Source organism: Mus pahari, chromosome 2 (genome assembly GCF_900095145.1).
Source record: "Mus pahari chromosome 2, PAHARI_EIJ_v1.1, whole genome shotgun sequence".
In the NCBI taxonomy this organism is placed as follows: domain Eukaryota; kingdom Metazoa; phylum Chordata; class Mammalia; order Rodentia; family Muridae; genus Mus; species Mus pahari.
This window is the reverse complement of record NC_034591.1, coordinates 105560720-105581759: the sequence shown is the minus strand read 5'-3', so window position 1 is coordinate 105581759 and position 21040 is coordinate 105560720. Positions and strand designations below refer to the sequence as shown.

General features: G+C 44.8%; 1 protein-coding gene across 1 annotated transcript in view; it reads left to right on the top strand.

The window, feature by feature from the left end:
• Kbtbd12 (kelch repeat and BTB domain containing 12) overlaps nt 1-21040 on the top strand; it is a 73518-nt gene that overhangs the window by 37217 nt on the left and 15261 nt on the right. Inside the window, exon 5 of the mRNA XM_021191742.2 lies at nt 3503-3700. Coding sequence (XP_021047401.1) covers nt 3503-3700 — 198 coding nt within the window. The remainder of the gene's footprint in view (nt 1-3502; nt 3701-21040) is intronic.

Here is a 21040-nt window from a genome sequence, read left to right as displayed (position 1 = left end):
CCGCAACCCACCCCACCGCCACCCACCACACCACACCACACCACCACAGCCCACCCCACCGCCGTCCACCCCACCACCGCCCACCATCATTCCCCACCCCCAAGTCTGGTTTAGCAAGGCAGGCAACTTTGGGAGTTTGCCAGAACTGTTAGTGAAACCCCTGCTTTGGATCAAGCCCAGATCAGAGTAGAATAAGGCTGCCACCTTGAGGCAGGCCTGAAGGGGAAGGGTGTGCACGAGATTCATGGGCAACTGGATGGCAAGTCCCTGTGCCTTCAGTCAGCTGCCTCCCACTCATCCCCAGAAATGAAAGAATCTATCATAGCCCAACATCAGAAGAGGCCATCTTCATCTTTGTAGGAATAAAATGAAGAAAGAATAGCAAGTTGTAATTGTCTTCTCCCTCCCACCCCTGAATAATCTAGGCATGTATTTTGCATGTGGGATGCATTTGGGTATGACCTATAAAGGTAATTTCTCTCCACTTGCTTGGTTTTGAGTGAGGGGAAGTCATGCTCAGAGATTCTGGTAGCGCATAAATGAAAGTCACTGAGCTGACTTATTGACATTCTACAGCTATGCAGATCCCACCCGAGGCGTCCCTTCATCAAAAGGCTGTACTTGTAGAGCCAGCACTGACTTATTAATAAAGATCAGGCCTTTATTTGATTATTTATCTAATCAAGATTCATCTTCAGTCTAAGCTCATTAAGCCCACTGCTAATGGAGTGTGCTTGAGGTGAAATTAACACTCGGTGACAAAGAGACTGGGTCCAGGCTTCAGGGACCAGGACAGAAACAGAACACAGAGTGAGCTGGGGTGGCCCAGGGGTCGGGCAGTGCAGTGAAGTGTCTGTTCACCAACGAGAACGGGCACATTTCACAAGGTTAGTTTCGACTGTAGTAATTAAAGACATTTGGTAGCGCACAAAGGTGACAAGAACTCTCATTATCTCAGACAGTCAAGACTTACAACCACTCTGCTGTGTCACACCGGGGCAACCTCTCTGGGGGGATTTAAGGTGGGACTCTGACTTAGAATCAAGGTGCTGGCACTTTGCCTGCCTCAGCCTGACTCCTACGGACATCTGTCTAGACTTTTTGCTTCACTCCCTGGTCTGACCTAGTTGCACCATGACCAGCCCTAAAGCATCTCTTACCTCTCAGATAAGGGACTCACCATCTTCTTACCTTGCAGGGCTCTGCTGCCACACACAAACCCTCTTCTATGTGACTTCTTGGCAAGTTCCATTTCCCCTAAGGTGAAGAAGTGTCCCACTACCACACCGTCACACTGAGAGTGGTCCTGGCCGTGAACACAAGAACTGTGCTGAGGCCAATGTGACCCTTTCTCCAAAACACAGCCGTGTAGACTCGGCTTCAAAGTAGCCTAAATTACTTCTCAAGGCAGATAGGAGAGAAGGCGGCTAAGCACATCCTGCATTGATATCTTGGTCTCTGGGTTCATGCTGAAAGAATTGGTCAAGTAATGTTAATAAAGAGGTGGGGGGACCCCTCCAGTCTTTTTTCACCTTTAAAACCTGGCTTAAGACCCACTCATAGTAAAGCATGCGGCTCCCATTGCACCCCTAAATTCATTGAGTAGTGTATGGAAGGCTCAACCAAAACCATGTGACCTTTGCCCTTCATGAGTTTACAGGACCAAGAGCTGGACAGACAGGGAATACAGTGAGGGAAGAGTGTCAGGGAGACTGTGGGGAAGGGACATTTCGTACTCGTTCATTCATTCCAGACACATGATGTGGGAGGATCTGTGGGAGGAGCTGAAGGCAGAGTCAGAGAAGATGACAGAACAGGTGATAATGAAGATCTGCCTGACAAATTCAGTGAAGGGCAGAGTCTAAGTAGCCATTAAAAAGAGAGGCAAAGAGACCATGTGAAAACGTCTCAGCAAGTGGAATCTATAAGGAAGGCCATAAGTATGTCTTAGATCTCTCTATGTGATAAACAGTATACCCCGCTGATAATAATCAATATCACCCCAGATGGCTGCTATAGCCAAGGCCAACACTTTGCAGCCCTTCCTTGGCATACAAAGATTAGCAGTGGGTCTGAACGGAAGGGGTAACAATGCGAGTGTCGCTTCTTCCAGGGACTCTGCCTCAGGTGTCTCAGGTGCTGTCCTTGGTCAGGAACCATGTCCCTCACATTTAAAACCTTTTGTCTTGGGGCTTGGGAAGTGTTTTAATTAAATTTCTATTTTCATGATAAAACACTATGACCTAAGCACTGTACCAATAGAAGGAAGGGTTTGTTTTGGCTTACCATTCTAGAGAGATCAGAGTCCATGACCATGGAGGGAAAGCTTGGCAGCAGCCTGGCCTCACAACTGGAGCAGCGAGCTAAAAGCTCACATCTTGAACTACAAACAGGAGGCTAAGAGCAAAGTGGGAACGAACGGTTCAGGCCTTTGAACCCTCAAAGCCTGCCCCCAGTTATGTCCCAGTCCTCAGTGGTATGCTTCCTCTGGCAAAGCCACACCTCCCAAGCCTCCTGCAACTGCACCACCAACTGCAGACCAAGTATTCAAAACCTCAAAACTCCTCCGGTGCATCTTATTCAAATCACCACAGCAGGAGAGAATAAAGGCAAACCACACCCACACTGGTGATTCTGATCACAGTGGATTGGAAAATCTTATGCAATTGGACTTCAAAGTCCTAATTTTGTACGTATTCTATCTGCTCCCTATTTCCATTTGAAGTAGCCCTTGATGCCTGCCTGCCTTTCTATTTATTTACATATATGCCCCCTTCCACTCTGTTAACTTCTTGTTTGGAGACAGTATAGCCCTGGCTGACCTGGCACTTGCTATGTCAACTAGGCTAACCTTTAACTCACAGAGATCTTACCTGCCTCTACCTCCCCATGTGCCACCATGTCCTGTCTTCGCTTCATTAATTTCTCAAGAGCAGGAGCAAAAGCCTTGTCAATCTTTTTAAACTCCTTGTCACTTCCCATTATCTTGCCACCAACGAGGAGTTAGTGAGCGTCTGCTGACTAAAGCATGGTGTCCAGTAAGGAAGGGGCCCACACATCTCACCTCCCAGTCTTTCTGGTCTCCCTCTAATCCCGAACCTGAAATTTACCAAAGAGCCCTTCTTTTCACATGGAAAAGTATGCATGCAAGTGAAGAAGCCAGCTTGCCGTGATGAGTCAGGGAAGAGAGAGTCCTTGACAGCTGCAAGAGTGAACTCATTGCTCACAATGAGGCAGGTGTCCGAGTCATTCAACCAAGATCCTTACTGGGAAGGGAATGCTCATTGTGTGAACCAACTTTGCAGGGTCTGCGAGGAATAAATCTCGCCTAAGCAGTACCGGCAAATGCAGCATTACAATGACATTAAACTTGTCTTTGAAATAGGCGGCAAAGACAAGTCAAGCCCAGCAAGCTGGTACTGCCCACAGCGCTAGAAGAGGAGGATGTCCACCGTGAGACTTCTGCTCCCAAACACCCCATTTCTGTGCTTCACTCTCTTAGGTGGAATTGGCTGCGTGGGCCGGGACAAGGGACAAGTTCGGAAATGCCTTGATGTGGTGGAGATCTACAACCCCGATGGGGACTTCTGGAGGGAAGGCCCACCTATGCCAAGTCCCCTCCTCTCACTGCGAACCAATTCCACCAGCGCGGGCGCCGTGGACGGGAAGCTCTATGTCTGCGGCGGATTTCATGGAGCAGGTACTGGCCTAGCTGTAAATCTGTCATGGACCTCTTGGCAGTGACTTTTACCTCCATTACCCGATAGGATGGTCAGTTTCCAGAGTAGTGAGGCACTGGCAAGAGTCTGGCTTTCGGAGCCCAGTGGCCTGGAACAGTCCCCTAGATTCTCTGGGGCTTCACCTCTATGAGATGGTTAGGATTCTGTGTGATGAACTTTATAACGCATCTAGCCCATGGCAGCCACTCAGCCCATAGTAGTTGAGTATGGAGAGAAAATAAATAGAAGAGGAGAGCGAATTCCTTTAGTAGGACTAAAAGAAGCATTTCTGAACAGGAGGGACATGGGAGCAGAGGAATGGTGGGAAGTGTTGGATGTTATGCTTTTAGCTAACAGACGACCCTGACACTGTCCACTGGCATCCAGGGAAGTGAATTGCTTGAAAGCATTTCTAAGATGATGCCTAGTGTATATCCTTGTTACCGAATGCACACATCCAATACCATCATTACATTCTGCAGCATGGCGCAGGGAGGCTTTTAAGCATGCATGGAGCTAGGGGCCAATGTCTCTGAAGCCTCATTGGCTACATCAGTAAATAAGGCAGAAGAATACCGTCATAGTAGACTGACTAGCTGATTCTGACCTCACCAACTGAAGTGTTAGGCCAATGTATACCCGTGAGACACGCCCCAGAGCACTTGCAACTTTGAGTTTTGAAAGAAGTCAGATTTGCCTTCATTTTGTAAGCATTCAGTTTTAGGTAACTAATTTAAAGGATGAGGCTTTCTTTTTCTTTTCTTTTCTTTTTTTTTCAAGACAGGGTTTCTCTGTGTAATCCTGGCTGTCCTAGAACTCACTCTGTAGACCAGGCTGGCCTTGAATTCAGAAATCTGGCTGCTTCTGCCTCCCAATTGCTGAGATTAAAGGCGTGCGCCACCACTGCCCAGCTTTCTCTGTGAATTAGAAGAGACTTAGTGGGGACATGAGTTCAATCCTTCAGAACCCAGGTAAAAAGCCAGAGATGGATGCGGTCATTATTAGAGCTGGGTAGCACGTGCTCAGGCTGTGCTCCGCTCTGGAGCATGGATGGATGCGGTCATTATTAGAGCTGGGTAGCGCGTGCTCAGGCTGTGCTCTGCTCTGGAGCACGGATGGATGCGGTTATTCGAGCTGGGTAGCACGTGCTCAGGCTGTGCTCTGCTCTGGAGCACGGATGGATGAGGTTATTCGAGCTGGGTAGTGCATGCTCAGGCTGTGCTCTGCTCTGGAGCACGGATGGATGCGGTTATTAGAGCTGGGTAGCGCGTGCTCAGGCTGTGCTCCGCTCTGGAGCACGGATGGATGCGGTTATTAGAGCTGGGTAGCGCGTGCTCAGGCTGTGCTCCGCTCTGGAGCACGGATGAATGCGGTTATTAGAGCTGGGTAGCGCGTGCTCAGGCTGGGCTGCCTTCCTGTTTCCCTTCTGTGTGCCGCAAGGTTCCCGTGATCAAAGGCTTCACTTGTTCTCCATTTGTCCTCAAAGAACTTTCCCAAAAGGTCTTTAAATGTCTTATTGCGTTTTATTTAGAGTGTGCAGTGTGTGTGGGTTCAGTGGCTTGAGTGTGGAAGTCCAAGGGTAACTTGGGGGAGCTGGTTGGCTATATGGGTCCTGGGGGTTGGCACTTGAGGGAAACATACAGAGCAGAGCCGTCCAGAAGAGCAGGGACTTTGCCAGGAGAAGCCGAAGCTGGGGAGATGCAAGCAAATGCTTTGCTGAAGGAGCAGGGTGGATGAATACTGGAGAGTTCCTGCGAGTTAAGATTTAGGCCAGAAATTGAGTCTACACTGGAAATGTGAGCAAAGACAGTTGAGGAAACTTCCAAGAAAGCAGAGTAAAGAAATAATTGTAAAACCAGAGGAAGAGAAATGAAGTCCAGGAGGCCTAGTCTTGGAGTAGCAGGACCCCTGACAAAGAGAACAGAGACAGTGGACAGGATGTGTCATGCACAGAGTGAATGAATAACAATCCCAGAACTGAAGGAACCTAGTCTAAAGGAAGCTACCAAATGCCCCAGGAAGCAGATAAAAATAGATCAAATCAAAGCACATCACTGTGACATTAGAGACACACTAAAGATCCTAAAACATTCTGAGGAAAGAGCGTTTTATCCAAAGTACCAAGAATCAGAGTTCTGAACTGTGATGTTGGAAGCTAAGGAAAGTGAAGCAAATGTATTCAGAAGCTCTGCAGAGAACTATTTTCAACCTTCGCAGTCTGACCCTGCTGGGCTTAGTCAAGACTGAGGGCATACTTGTGACATGCAGTGTGTCAGAGTGTCTCTTCTGTGTCCTTTTTAAAAAATCAAGATGTTTCAGAAAAACTGAATACGTAAACCAAGAAATAGTAGATCCCAGAAAAAAGGATTAAACACTGTAGAAAGAAAGAGGGAACCCCTGAGAGGATGAGGAACTCCTGAGAGGATGGGGTAGACCTCAGAAAAACAGCTGCTGTGCCCCGAGCTCAGGAGTAGCAGTACCAAATGGCCCTGAGCCACGGGTGAGAGGGCAGGATCCAACATGGGTGCTAGGAACTGAACTCTGGTCTCTCTGCAAGAGCAGCAAGTGTTCCTAACTGCTGAGCCATCGCCCCATCCCCTAACTCACAATGTTTTTAAATGTTTTAGACATTGAGAGAGGGGCAGTGGAAGCTATAAAGCATAACAACATAAAAAACACCATGTGTTACTCCTTCCGTATCCAGTGTCGCTTATTAATCCCAAAAATCACAGGAGAAAGACCAGTTTCACAATGTTGAGCCAAATTTGAAGCAAGCTTTAATTAAATACTGTCCAGGATGATGGACTCTGACCAGGTCCACCTCTAAGTTCCCAGGAAATGGTCATGAGTCATGTTTTGCAGAGGCTTAAAAAGGCAAAACTAAATGGCCACTGAATTTCCTATCAGGTCCAATCAGGGACAAGCATACATGTTGACATATTTCCTGCCTACATCCCTCCCCTCCACATCCAATCAAGCTCTTTTGGTGCAAACAAACTTGTTTAGGGGAGCAAAAACATGTGGCTTGCTATTTCTCAAGAACCACAGAGCCCAACCTTCCAGAAATTTATCTGTTCTTGGGCAAGTGAGGCTTTCAATTAAACTTTAACATCCCCTCCACCCCTTGAGTTGTATCCTGAGTTAAATCCTTGACTTTGTGATTGGTACCTGTTTATATTGGGATCTAATAACCACCAGCTTAGTGGTACCCAGATAGCAATTGTCATTTACATTGTAATTTACATCAGTGATGTAAGAGCCAACAGTAACTAGCAGAAATAGAAGGTTCAAAGACTCTGTGATGGCTGACATCAGAGTTACTATCCAGAAGTAGCCTGGAAATGGATGGGGCACCAGTTGTTTATTTTATCTCAGGTCCCCTTTCCAAAGTGTGTTGTTGTTGTTGTTGTTGTTGTTAAGGATTTTTTTTAGTACAGCCAGATTATAATCCTGAATGGTTTGTATAGAAACAATAATTTTCTCTTAAAGTCATATAACATCTCCTTGTTCTGCATAAAGCAGGCCAAGTGTCCTATCATATTGTAGAACTATCTTAGTTAATGACTCTCTCTAGTGGTAAATCTGGGCCCACTTTCCTGGTTTGCCAGTTGACACTATAGGTAGCTCTTTTGTTCCCTATCCCGGGAAGTTTCCTTTTGACAGCATTCCAGCCTGATGGGGACATTGGGTGACGTGTTCTCTTCTGAAACTACTTCTGGCCAAAACTAGGGCAGTATTTCCAGGGCCCAGGAAGGCTGAAATAGTAGTCAGGAATTGTCAGGGGAGTCAGCAACGGTGTATTTGTCACCCGCATCTGGTCAGCTGACCCAGCTGAAGGGACAGGGAGCAATCACATCGGCTGGACCGGTTTGCATCGGCTTTCAGCAAGTTCAGAGCTCAGCAGTTTACATTCTGCAGCTGATTCCTGGATGGTGTCTGTCAGCCAAGTGGAAATCTGCTGAGACGGATATAGACTGGGAACAAAAGATAAAGTTTAGGATCTTAAAGGAAAAGCTTACATTTGAAACTCTCAGGCTCACAGTCCTGCTAGTTGGGGGGAGAGTAGGAGGAACAAGAGACCTAGTAGATCTAGGGGAAAAAAAAAAAAAACTAGACCTAATTTTTATATATGAAATGAGCTAACAAAGTGGCTGCAAGCTGGGTGGAAGGAGCTGGTTGCCTGATGGTGACAAAGCCAGTCTAGCGGTGACAAAGCCAGTCTAGCGGTGACAAATGCCGTCAGAGACCTGAGAAGACTACGTTATAGGAGGGAGTGTACTCCAAGTGGCCTACGTATCAGTGAGGATGGCGGAGACTAGTCCATTCCCCGGACAGTCTTCCCAGGCTCCTGTGGTCTCCATGGCTTCGCTTTGCGGGCAGAGGTACCAGGGCAGCATCAATCTTTGACCACCAGACCCAGAGGTGAGAGGCTTCCCTTTGTAGGAAGAACATGGAGGACTGACCTTGCTTTGTCTAAGCAAAGTAAGGCAGTCAACTCTCTACTGTCCTGCTTGTCTATGGTTTGGGCTGGACCCTGGCTGCAGGCAAGGCAGTGTTTTCAAGTGATTCGTGTTACCACAATCCAGATAGAATCGTTGTTGTGCCCAATCATCTTGTTGAGGACCTTGGGGTCACTACTAGGAGCTGGGGTCTCTGTCTGTCACGCCAAGTTTTTCACTAAACGTTTTAAATGCCATATTCAGCAGATCTCTTATGAGTTTAAGTATATCTGAGCTAAATAAACCTTGCTTGTTTTTAGTTACTTGCTTTAGGTTTAACCTTGATAATATATACAGGAAGCTAAATAAAACATATTTCTGTAATTTAATCAAATTATTACTTAGATTGACTACAAATATGGTTCTGGACATATTAAAGCTTAGTCATCTCTAACAGTTTATAATAAAAATAACAATTTCTGAATTAAAGCTCTTCTAGTTTCAAATTTCAGTTCTTAAATCATGAATACAGTCCATGCAGTTTCATATTCCTGGTCCTTACATAGTGTACCATTACAGAATATCAGTTTCTTATATGACTCAGTTTATCAAAGTAGCTACAGCTTAACAAAGTTAGTAAAGACAAGGAGGTTAGACATTCATTCTTAAGTCAGTCTCTGCTATCCTCAGTGGACCTTGGGGAAGGTGAGACCATTTGCAAGACAGCTTAGGCCATTGTCTTGTTGCATCATAAGATAAGAATATCCCAGTTTCTGGTGTTTAGTACTTGGTCCTCATATCTGTGGCCCTAATTTTTTAACTTTTTTATTTATCTATTTATCAAGATTACATATTAATAAAGATGGCCATAATAAAATATCTTACACATATAAAATGTCCCATAAGCTTATAAATTTAAGTATTTTAAAAACTGTTCCATAAAAACATCCAGATTTTATTTAAATTTTCTGTGAAACTTCAAATTCTCCTTTTTAAGAAGTTTCAAATCTCTCAACTGTGTGCTCCTGCAGTGTGAAAAATAAGGTAAGTTTTTACTTCTTTTTTACTTCAGGAGGGAAGATGCGGGATAAAACCAGTCTGTACAAGGCAGAACCCAGCTCTCAACAGGGTAAACAAGTCAGTGTTCATTCGTGGTCCTTTGGGCTTGGGTCACCTCCCTGGCCCCACCCTCAGCAGCACACATCGTCTGCCCTCTGGGTCTCAGCCAGCTCTATGACCCCTTCATGTCTTTAAAACCAATACCACCTAGTTGACTCTATGTTACTAAATTTGACTGCCAACAACATACATTTTTTTTATATGAATGCATGAAGATGAAGCTTTAATATCTCATTTAACAAACACTGTTTTTAAATCTATCTTTCATAAACTTTGATTTCAACACAGGAATTATTTAAAAAAAAATTCATCCTAATCTAATCTATCTTGGATTCCTGTTATTTCTTCCTGGAGTGGGCCACACATTACGTGGTTACTTTTAATAAACATGACGTTAAAGTCACGTGGCATACCTCTTCTCCTACCCTAGCAAAGATGACTGCCAGCCACTTGGCTGCCTAAAGATGACAGCAGGCCATGTATTGCTTATGTCCCTAAATGGAATCATGCTAAAGAGTTCCTTTAAGATTACATATACGTAGATTTTTAAGCCATCAACCCCTTGTTCTGAGTTTTAAGTTAACTTTTTTGTTACAAATATTATGAATTTTTAACCATACCCAATAAACTTACAGATCTTGAGATACAGAAAGTTCATTTAATTGTCTCAGGTAATTAAGTGAACCCAGTAATCCCTTTAGCTGATCTAATTTGCTCTTTTCTCCCTACCATAGCTCTTGACCCTAAACACAGAGACTTTAAAAGCGTGTCTGGGTCTGAGAAAGGGAGAGCCATAACCCACTTTCAGAACCAGCTTTTCAATAAGGTAGAACAGCATAAAACAACTTTGATATTATCTATATCCAAAAAAATTTTTTTTTGATTTCTTGTTGAACTAACTCAGTGACCAGAAAGCTTAGAGATATATTCTCAGCCCAAGCCATCAAAGCAGACATGGTGCCTGTGGCTGGCAGCTGGTGGCAGCCGAAGCAGTAAAATATAATGAAGAAACACAGAACACAGTAAGCTCATTTATTCAGTGAGCCTGATGCTATTCTGCCTCAGCTCCATGTTTGTAACAAAACTTACAGACACATCAGAAAACACAGCCCCATCCACACACCTAAAACAGACAGATAAAACTTCCCCTTCCTCCCTTAGTGCTGTAATTCTAAGGGTTTGCTGCTCTGGTATCTGCCACAATAAGTGCCTCAGCGGGGTAGTTGCAGCAGGGCCCACTGCAGACTTCCACACTGGCCAGGGCTTTTCTGCAAAGCTGCTCACTGAGTCCCAAGTCTGGCCCTGGGCACTGCACTCTGCACCACCTTACATAGACCTGCCACGTACTGCCATCAAACCCCAGACCCCAAAGGCTCCACCATTGCTGGATTGATCTCTCCAAAGCAGCTCAAAGCTACCCAGCTTATCGGTCTTGTCATTTGTCCATTCAGTTGCCCCGTGTCAGAACACATAAAGACAAAAGCCAAATACAGACATAAGACAAGACAAAAGAGCCAAAATGACAACAGAAAACATAAGACAATGACATTAACAGTTGGTATTCTACAGAAATTTCACCAGTCCGACCAAGAGAATGTTATAAATAGGAGGCAATTTCAGCTGTCCCTTGAACAACTCCTGGACCGCCTGTTGTCCCGCACTGGGCCTCTCCTAACTCTAGGTCTGGCCCCTAGTGTCATTAGCTGTGTTGGGCAGCCTAGGCATTGGAACCCTGCTGACAGGCACCGAGGTGCCAGGCCTCTGAGTCGAGTGACTCACCCCACCCCCGTGTCACCAGGGTATCCCCAGGGCTCAAATATAAATCAAAGGAAAACAAAAACAAAACTGGTCGAATTCCCAAAAAGTCAGTTGTGGGGTGTCTCCTTTTGCTCTGAGCAGGGGTGAATAGACCTCAATAGATCCTCCCCATTCCCAGCTCCGGATGCCCCAGAGCCAGAATCCAGAAAGGAGGCAGAAAAATGTCACAGAAAGTTAAAATGGTTTCTGTGACTTAGCAAAAGGAGGCTTACTATTTTCTTCTAAGCAAAGCTGTTCACCTCAGGAGTCTGCAGAGTGGAAAGCACTTCTCTGGAGCCTTGGGTCAGCTGGGTTAGCTCTCCTAGGGTGGGACACCACTGTAGCTCTCCCAGGGTGGGACACCACTGTAGCTCTCCCAGGGTGGGACACCACTGTAGCTCTCCCAGGGTGGGACACCANACACCACTGTAGCTCTCCCAGGGTGGGACACCACTGTAGCTCTCCCAGGGTGGGACACCACTGTAGCTCTCCCAGGGTGGGACACCACTGTAGCTATCCCAGGGTGGGACACCACTGTAGCTATCCCAGGGTGGTGCACCACTGGGGTGGCTTACCAGCCTCTTGAGGATCTCAGAGTAAAGATCCAAGCTTCAGCAGAATTTGGGTGGAACACTGTTTTTTAATCTCGCTGAGGCCTCCAAATGTTAGTCCTGAAGGTCACAGAGAAAGACCAGTTCCAGAATTTTGAGCCAAATTTGAAGGAAGTTTTAATTAAATAACGGCCAAGACAATTTAATTTAATTAATAGAGACCAGATCCATCTCTAGGTTCCCAGGAAGAGGTCATGAGTCACATTTTGCAGAGGCTTAAAAGGGCAAAACCTCATAGCCACCAAATTTCCCAGCAGGTCCAATCAGGAAGAAGCATACATCTTGACATATTTCCTGCCTACATCCCTCCTACCCACATCCAATCAAGCACAAACAAACTTTAGGGGAGCAAAAGCATGTGACTTGTTATTTTCCAAGAACCACAGCACCCAACATTCCAGGAATGTATCTGCCCTGGGGTAAGTGAGGCTTATCGCTTAACTTGGCTCTTACAGGCTCAGCCAGAAGAGCTCAGACATAAGACCTAAATATTGAGCCACATTTATATATAACCAATATTGTGCCTTGATTATCCTGTAAAAATGAGAAAATAGAAAGCAGGCAGTTATGCTAAGGATGAGAAACGAAGCTAAGTCCCACAATGCCTTGTCTTTGTTCCTGTGGCTAACACAAGTTACCTAAAGCTATAAGAAAGGCTTTTTTAGCTCACAGTTTTGGAGGCTAGAAGTCAATGCTCAAGTGACCCCAACCATTGGTAACAGAGACCTCTTTGACTGGGTCATTGCATGGTGGATGGTGTCCTGGTGGCAGTGCCTGCAGAAGGAAGAGTCACATGGCAACACAGAAACCCAAAGAAACTCAGGAGTAATACTCACTCTTATGTCTGTTTTGTGAGACAAGGTCTTACTATGTAGCATGAATTGGCCTGGAAGTCACGGTATGGGCCAGGCTGGCCTTGAATTTTCGGGGACCCTGCCGCTGCTTCCTAGGAGCTGCAGTTATGGGGATGAAGTACTAAGGTGCAGTCAAGTACTCTGGGGCACTAGTCAGAGGCCCAAGAGAGCTGCATCATCCCCTTCTGAGGAGAGCAATCCCAGGGTCTGTTCACCTCCTACAAAGCCCCGCCTCTTAAAAAGCTCCCCACCCCCAGCACCGCCGCTCTGGAGACCAAGTCTCTTGCCCATGAATCTTCAGAGAACAAACTCAAGCAATATCTAAAGCACAGCCGCCTTCATCTGAGAAATCAAGAATGAAGTGTTAGAAAAATGTTATTTATAGGGCTGGAATCAGTGCCTGGAGAAGCAGCCGAGTAGGAAGAAGAGCAGTGGGTAGGGACAGCTTCTTCAAGGAATTACAGGGGTGAAGTCATCGGACTCTTCGTATCGTGTGAATATGAAATTAGGAAAGCTAGAACAAAGTTCACGATATGCAAACCAAGTGTGAATGAAGAGGAATGGCAGGGAGCGCTCTAAGGAGTCCGCCTGAGGCCAGTCTCTGTGGGTCTCATGGGGTCCTTGCGTCTCCTGCACTGAAACACTGGCTGCTATGCTTCTGGACAGATTTTATAAGTATTTTTGTATAGCAGATGACCTTAGAAGACATCTTATCCGGCTCCATAACAGAGGGCAGACATACTGGCCCTTTCATGAAAATCTTTTGATTCCTAAGCCCAGGATTTCTCTCTAGTACTCACAGGTGTTAGCTGGCACTCTTCAGGTCCTGTGAGATTAGGAGCTCAGATAGCTGGCATTCAAGATGCTGACACAGCAGCAACAGCAGCAAAGGATACTGTCCTTCACCTGCTGCTCGGGGGTCCCCCTCCCCGTCTTCATCAGCACCCATGAATCTGCAGTAAGCAGATTACAACAACCCAGAGTTTCACAGTCCTTAACAGAATCCTGAATCTCTCCAGCAGGCTTTCTTCCCCACCTAACATGGGCTGAGGAAGCCAGCATGTTTCAAGTTCAGAGCTTATAACACCAGTCTTTCACACATTCTTACAAAGCATAAATGAGGAGACAATTCTCAACTTATTCTGTGAAGTCAGTGTTATCCCATTTAAAAAAAAAAATCAAAGCTCAGAGGCTAGGGAGATGGTGCAACCAGTGAAGTGCTTGCCGTATGAACCTGTGTAAGAGGCCAGCACACTCCTGCACACCTATGAACCTGTGTAAGAGGCCAGGGACACTCCTGCACACCGTATGAACCTGTGNTGTGTAAGAGGCCAGCACACTCCTGCACACCTATGAACCTGTGTAAGAGGCCAGGGACACTCCTGCACACCGTATGAACCTGTGTAAGAGGCCAGTACACTCCTGCACACCCAGCGTAAGGAAGGATCCGGGACTCACTGCCCAGCCAGTCTGGCTGAATCAGTGTGTTCAGAGAGCAATGCTATCTCAGACGGTAAGGTGGGTTGTGGCTGAAGAGCTGGCACCAGGGTTAAAGACATAAACTGCTCTTGTAAAAGATGGAAGCGTGGATCCCAGCATTCACATCAAGCTGCTCACAGCTGCCTGTAACCCCAGCTCCAGAAGATCTGATGCCCTCTTCTGGCTTCTACAAGCACCTGCACTCACATGCACATACCCACACAGACATACACGCTGACACATCATTAAGATGGCTCAGAGGCTGAGAGCACTGACTGCTGGTCCAGAGGTCCTGAGTTCAGTTTCTTGCAACCACATGGTTCCAGCTCACAACCATTTGTAATGGAATCCAATGTCCTCTTCTGGTGTGGCTGAAGACAGTGACAGTGTACTCATAGGTATAAAATAAATCTATAAGTAATAATAAATAAAAGAATGAATAAATGGACCTGGAGAAAGAGCACTGACTGCTCCTCCGGAGGACTGAGGTTTCTTCCCAGCACCCAGAAGGCAGTTCACAACCACCTGCAACTCCAGTGTCAGGGGATCTGACACTCTTTTGTGGCTTCCTTGGACACTACACACACACACAGTACACAGAAATGTAGGCAGTCAAAACACCCATACAATTAAATATTTTTAAATCTAAAAAAAAGTAATACTTAAAAAAAAATAAGTAAGGTGCAGAGCCATTGAGGGCTTGAGGAAGGCTGATGTCAACTCAGGCTTCCATACATATACTCACATATACATTTACCGGTACATACTGCACACATAGACACCCAAAAAAAGTCAAAAAATTCCAAATGTAGCAAACTGAAACCAGAAGCATTCAAAAAGAGTTACATATCGAGTGGGGTGGGGAAAAAGAAAAGAAAAAAAAAAAAAGAGTTACACGTTACGACCAAGCTAGATTCTCCCAGACAGGCAACAGTGACTAATTGTCTAAAAACTCATTTATATAACACACCTCTTAAATAAAATAAAGGACAAAAACAGGATAATTATCTTAACAGATGAAAAATAAAGGACAAAAGCCAGCTCCCACTCATAGTGCAGACACTCAGTGTAGTGGTTTGATATGCTTGGCCAGGGAGTAGCCTTGTTGGAGTAGGTGTGGCCTTGTTGGAGGAAGTGTGTCACTGTGGGGTGGGCTTGGAGACCCTCCTCCTCACTACCTGGGAAACAGTCTCCTCCTAGTAGCCTTTGGAACAAGACAGAACTTTCAGCTCCTTCTCCAGCGCCATGACTGCCTGGATGCTGCCATACTTCCTGCCTTGATGATAATGGACTGAACCTCTGACCCTGTAAGTTAGCCTGTAGTAAATGTTGTCCTTTATAAGAGTTGCCTTGGTCATGGTGTCTCTTCACAACAGAGGAAACCCTAACGAAGACACTCAGCAAGGTAACTGAACCACTAACACACATCTATGGAACATCTGCAGCTAACATCATACTCACTGGTGAAAAACTGAAAACCTTTGCCCTTAGACTCAGGAACAAGACAAGAGTGTGCATTCTTGCCACTTCTGTTCAGCACTGTGCTGGAGATTCTGTTCCAGGCAATTAGAAAAGAGAAGGAAAATGCACATAGCCAGATTATACAGTAATAATTAATTACCTAGGATATGATCTTATACTTAGAAAATTCTGAAAAGGTTTTTTTTAACTTATTAGTACTAAGAAACGAGTTCAGCAAGGTTGCAAGAAAATAATGTACAGAAAATCATATTTCTATGCCCTCGTAGTGAACAATCCAAATTTAAATTAAGAAAACATTCCACTTATAGTGCCATTAAAATAAATAAAATACTTAGGAAAAAACTTAACAAAAAACACAGAACTTGTACATTGAAAAGTGCAAAGTACTTAATAATAATAGCACAGGGCTGGAGAGATGGCTCAGTAATTAAAAGCACTGCCACTCTCGCAGAGGACCCAGACTTGGTTCCCAGCATCCATGTGTCTATAGCTCCAGAGCCATAGAATCCAATGCCCTTTCCAGCCTCGGGTTACTGTATACGTGGTGCATAAACATACACACAGAGAAAACACCCATACACAAAATAAAAATTAATAAAATACCCAAAAATATTAAATAAGAAGCCAAATAAGTAGTCCGTTTAATAAGATTTGAAGTTTAAATGGAGCTGGCCAACGTGAATAATTCCGTGGGTGTTTTGTGGGCTTTTGTTTTGTTTTGGCATTTTTTGTCTTACTGGTTTTTTGTTTGTTTTGATTTTCATTTTTGTATTTTTGTGGGGTTTTTTTCTAAAGAAAGATAGAGAGAGAACATAAACCTTTGGTGGGTAGGGAGATGGAGAGAAAGTCTGAAAAGAACGGGGGAGGGAAAAAGCATGCCCAAAATATATTATGCGAAAAAAAAACTGTAAGAGAAAATGTGTATGGAAATGCAAGAGACCTTTATAATAAGAGCCAAATACTCACTTCAAAGCTATGACAGTCCAGACTGTGGGGTGCCAGCAAATCACAGGAATGGCTCAGTGGGAGATCCCTGAGCGGTCAGAAGTGACCTCTTTCTATTATAGTCACTTGGTTCTCTACAAAGCTTCGCGGATAGCTTAATTGGGAAAGGATCTTTCACCACCAAATTGTACAGGAATGGTTGGGTAGCCACAGGCAAAAGAGTGAGTGTATCTCACACAGTGTACAAAGATGGGCTCAAAGGATAGAAACCTGTAAATATAAAACTACAAAGTCTTAGAAGGAAATGTGGACATCTTTGTGGCTTTGGATTACACAATGAGCAGGCAAGTCATTCTGAAAGCATTGTTTAAAAAGACATCTGACAGCTGAGAGAAAAATTGCAGATCATGTACCTGACAAATAAGAGACATGTCTAGACAGCAGAAAGAAAACTTCTAAGTCGATAACAAAAAGATAGCTCGCTAACTTTTAAAAATTATTTTATTTTTGAGATTATAATATAATTCATCATTTCTCCCTCCCCTTCCTCCCACCAACCCCCTCACATACCTTTCCTAAATGCATAAACACACCCTGGTCAGTCTGTACACTGTTACCTGTGGGGATATTTCCAGGGCCGATCAGCTGGCATGCTCCTCCCTGGGAAAGACTATCTCTCCCACTCCCAGCATTCCTCAGTTGCCTATAGCTCTTTGTGTAGGGAGGGAATCACCCACTTTTTAATTGACAAAGAACCCGGATAGACATTTCTCCAGTGGGGGCTGGGGATTTAGCTCAGTGGTAGAGCACTTGCCTAGCAAGGGCAAGGCCCTGGGTTCAGTCCTCAGCTCAGGGTGAGGGCAGAAAAGTCAGCAAAATGACATTTCTCCTATGAATATAAACCAATGGCCAAGTGCTGGACATTATCAAATCACAATGAGGTCACACTTTGTCCCCACTAGAGTGTCTGTCACAAAAAGCAATCATACATGTTGATAAGGAAAAATTGGGGAAGTAGAATCCTTGTACACCGCTGTGAGAGCTTACATGTGGATCTGCTGTGTAACACAGCCTGTACTTCCTCAAAGGGTTAAACTTCCAGTGGCCCATGTGACCTAGTAGTTCGCCCCTAGTACACACATAAGGGACTCGAGCTCCATCTTTACCCACAAGTCCATAAAGGAGTGTCCACACAGTGGTGTTGTAACAGCCCAGAGGTGGAAACAACCCACATGAATGGATAAACTGGTGCACAGATAAAAAGTTCTGTACTCAAACAGCAGAAGAGCACTCGGCAATTATGCGGGGTGTAGATGTGTACCCTAACATAAGTGAATCATGAAAGCACTACTCTGAGAGTGAAGGTGGTCTCCAGAGATCATCTGAACCATGACTCCACCCATAGGAAATGTCCAGGAAAGGCAGAAATGGGTTTGCAGGGGGTTAGGGGTCAAAGGAAGGGAGGGAGGGAGGGACCATCACTGTCTCCCTATAGGTACTTCAGCCCAATTCTTCCTTAGTGTCAGACCCCGAAGCAGACCACCAAAGCAGGAGAAAGGTAGTTGTTACTTCTTCCTTTAAAAGCAAGATTAGTGCATGTAATTCATATGAAGTTTACTCCCTATATGTGAAAAAAGTGGGGTTTTTTGCATATTCACAAAGTTTGTGTAGCACCCTGCCATGCACTTTCACAACATCATGAGCCCACAGATAAGCCATGCACTTTTCATGGGAAGAGGCAGAAATAGCATCCCAGAAATGAAGACTTTAGTGGTAGACGACACCTAGTGGCCAACACCTATTCCAGCTATCAGAATACCCAAGAGATGACAACACTGTCACCTTAGGAATTACTAGTGATTCCTTTGCCCAAGTTTGGTACCCAAGAACCCTGCTTTTCAAAGGAGCTCGTGGGCTTGAACTGTGGGCATCTTTGTAAAGACCTTGAGCTCTTAAAAGACATGGAATTCATTTTGGCAAGGTTTTCTGGTACAGTACTGGTTGTCCCTACTACAGTGTAGGCACTAATGTGCAACCTGCAGCTACTCCCTCCCTCCAGCACTACAAAGAAACTCCGAAGGCATGCTAGGAAGCAGGACCTGCCACCTCACCAGTTCAGCCCATCCCTGGATGCCTAGATCCCACCCAGAGCCTGAGCCTGTGATGCTCTGCTTTCAAATCGCCAGGGTATCCGTACTCTCAGCTTCAGCTTCCCAGGATCCCAGCAACGTTCCCACCGAAGTCTCACTCCTTCTACATCCTTCCTTCCTTCACTGGGGACGGGAAAGTTTTCCTGATTCCCCTATCTGCCTAGCAGAACTCTTTTTACATCCGTCTGTCCCCTCCAGCACAGCCTAGCCCAGGTTTAGTGGTGGCACTCTGACAGAAGACAGACCCAAATCATCAGGCAGAAAATGCACTGGCAGGTACCTCATGAGTTCCCCGACTCTCGGGTGCAGTGTAAGACTGATGCTGGTATTGACTGAGCCTACAGCAGCACTGGGCACTGTGCACAAGTTCATTCATTTATTCCCACAACAGCCTACAAGGGAGATACTGGTATCACTCTTACTCATGCAGAAACTGATGCATGGGAGGTCACACCAAGGGTAAATATTGAACTGGGGATTCAGAGTCACAAACAGAGTCTGGCCCCAACGTCTGCTTTCTAAATAGTAGGCCAGCCTGTCAAATAAAAGTATAGAATTTGATAAGGAGGCTGAACATCAATAAATCATTTTAAAGATCTTTAAAGATTTAAAGATAAAATTTTTATATTTGCTTGCTGAAATCAGAGGACAACTTGCAGGAATCAGTTCTCTCCTTAACCATGCAGGCCCTAAGGATGAAACTCAAGTTGCTTGGTGGCAAGTACCTTTACCCATTGAGCAATCTCACCACCTCTAAAAAGACTTTAAATTATTGTAATACGCTGTTGGGATTGAGAATTAATACCCTGAATGATGCCTGTTGGGTTTCATTCATTTAAAATGTTTTTACTAAATGCAATTAGGTGATAAGCTCTTATTAGCTGCAGCCCTGAAGGACTTAACTTAAAGCCAAGTAAGGAAGCTGCTAACTGCTTAGAATGCAGCAGGCTCCTTAGAAGTGGGTATGCAGAGGGACTTCAAGGTGAACTCGGGATACTTTACTATTGTCAAAGCCTGTGAGCTATGAAGAACTTTCATGGGGTCACACCCAACACATAACCAAACTTCTGAACACGAAGGGCAGAGAAAAACTGTGAAAGAAGCAAGGGACAGACAACAGATAATGTGTGAGAGAACAGATATCAAAAATGGCCAGCTTTCTCAAGCCAAGGATGGGACAAGATTCCCAAAGGACTAAAGAAAAGTAAATATCTGAAAACTGTAGACAGCAAAGATGCTGCTTAGGAACCAGGGCAAAGCCAAGCCATTCCCCACGGGGAGGAAACAGAACTTGTAGCAGACGTGTCCTTGAAAAGAAAGTTCCTAAAGAAGAAAAACAACTGATGCCACAGAGAAACATGGAGGGCAGGCACCTGCCTGGCGAGGCAAGGCCCTGGTTCCAGCCCCCAAATTATAGGGGAACATGGCTGACAATCCAAGAATCTCGGGAATCAATAAAGAGACACCCAAACAGTAAATATCTGGGCATGTGTAGTGGGTTATTTTCTCCCTTTCAATAATTTGAAATAAAATAGTTTAAAATATCCCCATCTCCCTCTCTATGAGAAGGGAAGGGACTTGCATGGTAAAAAGATTCCTATACTCCACTTAAAGTGTCAGTTTGTTCTGCAGAATGGCCAACTGTGAACAGCACAGCGTGTATACTGTACCTTACAGCAGCTACTAAAATATGACCAAAAAAGTATGCAAAGACATGGAATTTAAAACTTCAAGATAACTTGAAAACGTAAATTGAAAATATTCACACAGTTTAAAAACAAAGATAAATAAAAAGATAAAAAGGAATTTTAAGTGAATTAGACCTAAACTCAAGTACATTAATATTACAACAAGAATACTAGTCTAAGCCAGGGATTTGAAAACTGAAGCCTAACCCTGGTAGATCTAGTTCACTGTGTTTCATAAATAAAATTCACTAAAAAATGCATCTACTTACTTACATATGTATGTTTCTGGTTATTCTCTTGTCTGTGATCTAACTAAATTAACTAAAAGACAAAGATTGTTAAGGCTAAATAAACTGCATCTAACTATATGGTGTCTAGAAGTCAGATTGATGCTGGCTATGATGAGGCACACTTGTAACCTCAGCACCCTGAAGCTGAGACAGAGGATTATGAGTCTAAGCTAGCCTGGGCTACAGGTGAGATCCTGCCCCAAAGCAAGAAAATAAACTGAATCTAAAATAACCGCATAGGTGCTCAAAAGTCAAAGGATGAGCCAGGTTTGGTAGCACATGACTTTCATCCCAGCACTCAGGAAGCAGAGGCTGGTGGATCTCTGTGAGATCCAGGACACCAGAGCTACACAGAGAAACCATTTCTCTAAAAAAACAAACCAGCAAGCAAACAAAAGTCAAAAGATGAAGCGGGGTGGGGATCAGTGCTGCACTTGGGGGATGGAGGTGGTAAAGTCTGGGTTCAC